Source organism: Homarus americanus, unplaced genomic scaffold (genome assembly GCF_018991925.1).
Source record: "Homarus americanus isolate GMGI-L3 unplaced genomic scaffold, GMGI_Hamer_2.0 scaffold39800, whole genome shotgun sequence".
In the NCBI taxonomy this organism is placed as follows: Eukaryota; Metazoa; Arthropoda; class Malacostraca; order Decapoda; family Nephropidae; genus Homarus; species Homarus americanus.
Window position 1 is genome coordinate 252,881 of NW_024744935.1, and position 9,279 is coordinate 262,159.

The 9,279-nt window shown below is 40.0% G+C and overlaps 1 protein-coding gene across 1 annotated transcript; it reads right to left on the reverse strand.

Moving 5' to 3' along the window:
- Positions 1-400: 400 nt before the first annotated feature.
- LOC121878271 (collagen alpha-2(IV) chain-like) lies at positions 401-7,941 on the reverse strand. Its single transcript, XM_042384365.1, has 2 exons — positions 7,857-7,941; positions 401-2,850 (listed from the first exon to the last, which is right to left on the reverse strand). The coding sequence occupies exons 1-2, from the start codon at positions 7,875-7,877 to the stop codon at positions 1,036-1,038; spliced, it is 1,836 nt and encodes a 611-aa protein (XP_042240299.1). The 5' UTR covers positions 7,878-7,941; the 3' UTR covers positions 401-1,035.
- Between the last annotated feature and the right edge of the window lie 1,338 nt (positions 7,942-9,279).

Consider the following 9,279-nt stretch of genomic DNA (forward strand, 5'->3'; position numbering starts at 1 on the left):
AGTTAATAAGTACGGCAGAGCAGGTTTTAAGCGTTCAGTGGTTCATTTACCAGTTGTCACAGGCCATTTACAATCTAACTTGATAATAGATGAAACCAGCAATTTGACATCGTTTAACTTAACGGGATGTTCTCTAACTATCTCACATTTTAAATATTAATTAGAGTTAAACTACCAGTTATACAATTAAGCTAATGTGACTGGAATGGGGTTGACTGACATTAACTTCGTCTGTGTGTTTTGATAAAGTTCCGGATATTGAAAACTTCACAGATTAAAACTTAAAACTTTCCCTAACCGGTGATGGAAGGAACCGTGTCATTGGTTTACTTAAAGTTCGACGATGTAGGCGTCTGATACATAATCGTTGAACACAAGGATAATAAAAAAATTACTCCCGTCAGTTTATTAAAAGCTTTATTTCTCTCATCAGTGACTAAAGCAGTTGTAGGAGGTGGCGGCAGTAACAGCGTCTCTCAACCCAGGAAAACACTAGTCGTTGTTTATGAACCTCAACCAATAAACTCCATCCCACATACTTAGGCCGTGGTTCGTTATGTGGAGGCAACGGTACATATTACATCAGACACAAGGAATTAAATTTTTAAATATTTTACGCCAAATTTTATCCATAGAATTTGCGATATAGGAATATACTCATACATGAAAACGTTTATACTGTATATGCTGTAAGTGTATGATATTTATTAAGTACTGTATACATTAGCTGTATGAGTCAGGTGAAGAATGCGATAAAATATACTTTAGCTGCAGTAACTTGATCCCGTCCACTAACTATATTTGCAACTCGGTTCAAGAGTACAGGACTAGTGCAAGAAGATCAGAAGCTTAATGTTTTGGCTTACTGGCAACACACACACACACACACACACACACACACACACACACACACACACACACACACACACACACACACACACACATTCTCCAGTGGCTTGTCTAATACTGAATTGACATCAAGGTTTTCAGTAGCTCATTACATCTCATAAATGTCTAAAGACTTGACCTCTTGTTTTAATCTCTGAATGCTCCTGTTATGGCGCGTATGTTGTCGGTCGCGACTGCCTTCTTATTTGAAATAATACCTTCGACGGCTTTCGACTTAGTCTCAGACTGGTCACTCACCAACGTTCTTGTAGCTTGTCCTTTAGTGATCAAAGAATTAAGGAACGCTAATTTTAGATCACGGGCAAGTCGCCCGAACGCACCAAGAGTGTCTTCGACCCTGTCATACGTTGCCCCAACTGTGTCTTCAGCGAACCTACCTACGTTCGTCGCTGTACCTTTTGCCAAGTCACCCACGGAACCTCTTCCTCGCAGCAACCCACGGTAAGAGTTTTGTCCTACAATCGCGGCGGTTAATCCTGCCTCCCGGACACCATCAAAAACATCCTTAATTTTTTCTTCTCCCTGAAATTGAAGTTCATCTCCAATGAATCTCAGTCCTAAATTGGAGCTACGACTGATATCATCTACATTAGAAGAGGCTAATTGGGCAAAGGAACTGAGAGTTTCTGGGCCTAGCCCAAGTGCCCTCAGAGGATTACTCTTACTACCGCGGCCAACGATGGATGAAAGCAGGCCTCGCAGGACACCCCCACCAGACGACGAATGCCCTCTACCGCCAAGAGCCCCTTTAACAATATTAGCAATACCTCCTAAGAGACCACCCTGGCCATTTCTGTCATCATCTCTTGCAAAATTGCCATTACCAAGGCTTCGGCCATCATTACTAACTGGATTATTTGCAAAGTCTCTCTGACCTGAAGCCCCCGCAGTATCCAACCTGTCAAAATCTGGACCTGAAGAGAAACGTGGACCAGTGGCTTGTACATGGTGATTGCCTTGACTGGATATAGGGATAATAACGTCATCGCCGGAGAAGGAGGACCCAGGTAAATGGATCTTTGCGTCATCACCATCAAAGACAACACCAACTCCTAAATCATCACCAAACCCTCCTGTCCCAAAACCAGTGGCAATTCCTGGAGCGCCTATCCCAGAAGTTACGTCAAGCCCTGAAGGAAATAATTCGGTTCCACTAGAAATTGACACACTAGGAATTCCCACCCCAATGTTATCGTCAAATCCTGTTGAGAATCCTGGGGAACCAATCACGATGTCTGCGTCGGAATCCGTTAAAAATGGAGGGGGGCCTCCTGGTCCAAAGCCGCCACCAGGTCCCGTTGGGAATCCTGGAGATCCAATCACGATGTCTGCGTCAGAATCCGTTAAATATGGAGGGGGGCCTCCTGGTCCAAAGCCGCCACCAGGTCCCGTTGGAAATCCTGGAGATCCAATCACGATGTCTGCGTCAGAATCCGTTAAATATGGAGGGGGGCCTCCTGGTCCAAAGCCGCCACCAGGTCCCGTTGGGAATCCTGGAGATCCAATCACGATGTCTGGCTCAGAATCTGTTAGAAATGCAGCGCGAGGTCCAGTTGATAATTCAGGGGATTCAATAGCGGCAGATCTTCTTGTTAATCCAGTATATCCTGGTGCAGCGGCTGCACCAGTCCTTGAAGAGAAACCGAAGTTAGAGCCTAAATTTCTAACTGTTGGTGGCTGATTATCATTTGCGTCGTTCACTGCTGACTCATCGATGTTTACTGCCGGTGTGTCACCATTCAAAACGGGGGGTCCTACAGGAGAGTTTCGATCTTTAGCATTAGCAGTGACCCCCCCTTTTTCTGGATGCACCTGAGGAAGGCTCGGGTCGCCTTTACTGGGAATGTATCTTTCGTTGGGTTGGACGCTCTGTGGCCACGCTCCTGACGGCTGCCATACCACCGCTAGCGCCACCACCAACGCCGCTAACACCCTCGGCATCTGAGAAAAGAAATTATTTTTATAGTAGAAATAGTATATTGTAGTATATTTTATGCATAAAACCTCTATAATCGTTTTGGATAAGGAAGTGCAAATTTATATAGAACCCATTTAGTAATAATATATGCAAACTATGTAGGGTTTTAGCACAAGTAATAGTAGGAACATTATATGGAGAGGAAGATCTAATTAATCTGTGTTAAAACCGCTGGTGCGTAGATTGGTGGTAAGAGAACTGGACTTGAAGACTAATGGTGGATTTTGGAGGAACTTGGGGTTGGTGAGGAAATTTGAAAATAGTAGGAGTTCATGGCAGGTGGATGGACCTGCATCCAATAGAAAATTAAGTGGATGTGCTCATGTCATATACTATAATGATCAAATGGACCTTCTTTTGTTATCCACAGGAATTGAAGAGGGCTTTATTAACCTAACCTAACCTAAATGTGCAGAAGTGCTTGGATTTGGACTTACATACGTGATCATTTGTCCAGAGGAAATACTTGGTGTTTATATAATAATTCATCACTAAGGCTTCACTTCCTCTTGAAACATCCTAGACAAAGCTTAATGGAATTTGGTAAACAGCTTTAAATTAACAATATTTAAGCTTAATTTGATGATATTTACATTCCGTTTATATTTACCAGAGTTGAGAGCAGTCTGTGTTCAAGGCGACAAACTCGTTTTCACTCATTCACTCCCTCGAGAATGACTCAGCGGATCAAAATCATATTAAGAATACAGCATTATGGTCCTGCTTATCTTTCTCGAGTTTCATTCTTGTCGTTTTTCTGTCGCGTTCCCCCTCATGAAAAAAGTCTTACACGTTACCATACAAGATTATATTTGTCAGTTAAGCGACCATTTGGAAAGTTTATGCAAATCATTCGTATATCTGTGAAGTAAGTTCTAAACAGTGTCGTTCCCAGGATAATAGAAAGTTGTTGTTTCTCGACTCCTACAGCTTGTCGTAACCCTGCGACCCAAACTACTTATCCCAGGTTTGTGTCTTCTCCTTCGTAACATTATGGCTTAAGCTAACCCGAATAGTATAGACGTGTGGCAATTATCTCAACAGACAACATAAATACCGTTAACCTTGCCTCTCTGAACAACTTTACCGCCTGATCAGTAAAGAGATCAACTATAGGATGCAGCATTACCACTTTGCAGAATGTTGAATTTCTCCTGCCAGTAATCTAAAAGCCTTGTTTCTTGGTACTGCTCAGCTGCTTTTATATGTTTTATGTTGTGTTTATAAGTGTTAGTGGCTGCTTGTGGATGAGGTGGGCGGGTGAGGACTAAAACAAAAAGTGGCTACACCACTCTCACCCTCCACTCACCCAACATCTTGACCTCAGTTGAACCTCGAATCAGTTTAGGAAAGTGTGTGTTCATTATGTGGTCGCTTGGGAGTCCTACACCTACACCATCTTACACCTACATCATCCTACACCTACACCATCCTACACCTACACCATCCTATACCTACACCATCCTACACCTACATCATCCTACACCTACACCATCCTACACCTACACCATCCTACGTACGTATACCACTCGCGTTCACCACCTACACACGATGCTTATACCTGTGTACACCACCTCTACACACACACACACGCACACGAACATTACCTCTATATTTAATGCACACACACACAATGGGGAGGACAACACGTACTGTCACCACTTGCTATCCTCCACAACACCACCAGTAAGGCAGGTACAGGTATACTACGAACACGTCTCGTTCTTTACAACAGCATCTTATCACCGAGTCAAAGATTACTTGCTTGGTCACGTCAAGTTTTTTGTACTGAAAGTTTATGTCTGTCTAAATCTTCCCCCAGCCTTTAACTCTCTAAGACGCTTAATTATTAATTATTATTATTATTATTAGTAGTAGTATTATTTGTGTAGTTATTAGTAGTAGTATTATGGGTAAATCCACGCTTCACCCTGAGGCAAGTCATATCATAGAATGGTCCGTCGTTATCAATACAACGAAGTCATAACCTTGATATTAGCACCAACAGGAAACCATATTTTTTTTTACAACAGTGGGTAAGTGAACAAGTCAAGCTGAACAAAAGCGTTCACTCAAAGTTGATATAATACACACACAAAAAAAAGTTCCTCTTAGCGCACCGTTGCCTTACCACTTTTTACATCCCACATAAACCACTTTTGTCAACAACAGATAACAAAAAGTAGCTTGGTTTTTTTATCTCTCTTCAGTATCTTGAGAAATACTATAGGACATGCATGCACCTTGGGGAGTCTTGTTCCTGGTAGTTAAATGTCGTTTATATGTCACTGAATAAAAAGGGTTACTTCCAGGTGTGTACGTTTAATAATCGCAAATTAACACCAACCAACACGTCTAGTTATGGTAGAGTCTCGGTGGAAATTATGTTATAGTTTATGTGCTAACTTTGTCTCGTGAATGTTTAACACTTGTGAGTCCTTACTAACAGATCACTGCAGGAGACACAGAATCTTACAGGAACATAAACAAAACATGTAGTGACACAGACATAAACATTACGACATAAACATTACCATTACCAGGAAGTTAACACCACCATGATGTAAACATTACCAGGAAGTTAACACCGCCATGATGTAAACATTACCAGGAAGTTAACACCACCATGATGTAAACATTACCAGGAAGTTAATACCACCATGATGTAAACAATACCAGGAAGTTAACACCACCATGATGTAAACATTACCAGGAAGTTAACACCACCATGATGTAAACATTACCAGGAAGTTAACACCACCATGATGTAAACATTACCAGGAAGTTAACACCACCATGATGTAAACAATACCAGGAAGTTAACACCACCATGATGTAAACATTATGTAAATTAACACCAGCCATTACCGTTAATACACCACATTACCAAGTGACATGATGTAAACAATACCAGGAAGTTAACACCACCATGATGTAAACAATACCAGGAAGTTAACACCACCATGATGTAAACATTACCAGGAAGTTAACACCACCATGATGTAAACAATACCAGGAAGTTAACACCACCATGATGTAAACAATACCAGGAAGTTAACACCACATGATGTAAACAATACCAGGAAGTTAACACCACCATGATGTAAACAATACCAGGAAGTTAACACCACCATGATGTAAACATTACCAGGAAGTTAACACCACCATGATGTAAACAATACCAGGAAGTTAACACCGACATGATGTAAACAATACCAGGAAGTTAACACCACCATGATGTAAACATTACCAGGAAGTTAACACCACCATGATGAAAACAATACCGGGAAGTTAACACCACCATGATGTAAACATTACCAGAGTTAACACCACCATGATGTAGTTACCAGGAAGTTAACACCTACCATGATGTAAACATTACCAGGAAGTTAACACCGACATGATGTAAACAATACCAGGAAGTTAACACCGACATGATGTAAACATTACCAGGAAGTTAACACCACCATGATGTAAACAATACCAGGAAGTTAACACCGACATGATGTAAACAATACCAGGAAGTTAACACCACCATGATGTAAACAATACCAGGAAGTTAACACCGCCATGATGTAAACATTACCAGGAAGTTAACACCGACATGATGTAAACAATACCAGGAAGTTAACACCACCATGATGTAAACAATACCATGGTGTAAACATTGGTACAAAGTTAACATTACCAATACTGTCACATTACCCTCCCAATATCACCATACACCATCATACTTTATCACCACACATACACTATCATACTATAATACCACACACCACCATACTATAACACCACCAAACTACTACACTATAACACCACCACACTACCATACTATAACACCACACACCACCATACTATAACACCACCAAACTACTACACTATAACACCACCACACTACCATACTATAACACCACACACCACCATACTATAACACCACCATACTACTACACTATAACACCACCACACTACCATACTATAACACCACACACCACCATACTATAACACCACCAAACTACTACACTATAACACTACCACACTACCACACTATAACACCACACACTACTACACTATAACACCACCACATATAACACCACATACACACACACAAATTATAACTCACACTACCACACTATAACACCTTCACACTCCACACCCATAACACCACACACCACCACACTATAACACCACTGACACCATAACACCACAACACTACCACACATAACACCACACCCACATCACTCCCACACCATAATACCACACACCACAACTCTACCACACCACACATCACAACACTACCACACCACACACCCACAACACCATAACACCACACCTGTATAACACCACACACAGCACTACCACACACCACACACACAACACCATAACACCACACACCACCACACCATAACACCACACACCTCAACACTACCACAACACTACCACACCACACACACCACCACACCATAACTACACACACCTCAACACTACCACAACACTACCACACCACACACCACCATACCATAACACCACACACCACCACACCATAACACCACACACCTCAACACTACACAACCTGCCCACACCATAACACACACACCTCAACATTAGCACAACACACTACCACACCACACACCACCACACCATAACACCACACACCTCAACATTACCCGCAACACTACCACCACACCACACCACACACCACCACACCACCCACAACACACCACCACACACCACCACACTACCACAACACTACCCACACCACACACCACTGTAACTTCCACACACACCTCCAACATTACCACAACACTACCACACCACACACCACCACACCATAACACCACACACCTCAACATTACCACAACACTACCACACCACACACCACCACACCATAACACCACACTCCTCAACATTACCACAACACTACCACACCACACACCACCACACCATAACACCACACACCACCACACTTTACCATTCCTCCGTGGCGACACATTTGAGTAAGTCTCCGGACGGTGGGTGTTAGTCTACCTCTTATATATATACCTTCGTGTCTCCTCCCTCCCACCTTGTTCGCTTCAATGCTACCAATAGCCCCTCCCTCCCTCTCTCTCTCCTTCTCTCTCTCCCTACCTCTCTCCCTCCTACCTTAACGATACCAATCGCCCCTCCCTCCCTACCCTCCCCTCCAAGGCTGCTTTGGTCTCAGCTTCTCCCCTTGAAGGCCAATAATATGTCAGTTTTTGCCCCCCGAGTTTTTCCCTAACGTAGGATGTACTCGTTTTTGGACCCGGATTTGTCTGGGTTTTATTCCTGTTTTGGAGTTTTTCATCGATCTTGTTGAAAGTTTATATTCCGGATGTGTGGAAATTTTTTATTTTTTTTTTAGCATTGATTTTGCTGATAAAGTTGCGACCCCAAATGTATAACAGTGTTCATGGGTAGTAATAGGATGATTTGCGAAACAAGCAGACAAGATTGATAACAGGTAAGACTTGCTGGGATTATAAGCTTTACGGCCTGAAGTTATTAACATCCGAGAGTAGGGGGTAGACAGTGCCATGCCGCTTTTACTATAATGTCTTTGGTGGAGTTCCCCCTCCCCCCCTCCCCCCCTCCCTCCCCCCAAAAAAAATAATAAATAAAAACAATAGTAATTGTACATGGGCATTTTTTGTTTTTTTTTGTTGCTGGGTAGGAAAAAAATACCTACTTTTGACTTTATGTTGAAGCGGGAAGAATCATAATCTGTGCATGGAGACTCATTTCACTTTTTCCCAGGTTGCTGATCTGACTTTCTGCCTCATTTACACACAATTGCAGGATCTCAATTGTTTCTCTAACTATTGACAACACAACATACATATATTGTTTCTCACTTTTGATCTTTTATTATAATAATTATTATTATTATTATTATTATTATTATTATTATTATTATTGTTATCATTATTATTATAATAATAATTACTATTATTATTATTATTGTTATTATTATTATTATTATTATTATTATTATTATTATTATTATTATTATTATTATTATTATTATTATAATTATTATTATTATTATTATTATTATTATTATTATTATTATTATATTATATATTTTTATTTATTTTTTTAATTTTTAATACTTGTATAAATTTATATTAATTATTATTATTATTATTATTATTGTTATTATTATTATTATTATTATTATTATTATTATTATTATTATTATTATTATATTATATATTTTTTATTTATTTTTTAATTTTTTAATATTTGTATAAATTTATATTAATTATTATTATTATTATTATTATTATTATTGTTATTATTATTATTATTATTATTATTATTATTATTATTATTATTATTATCATTATTATTATTATTATTATTATTATTAT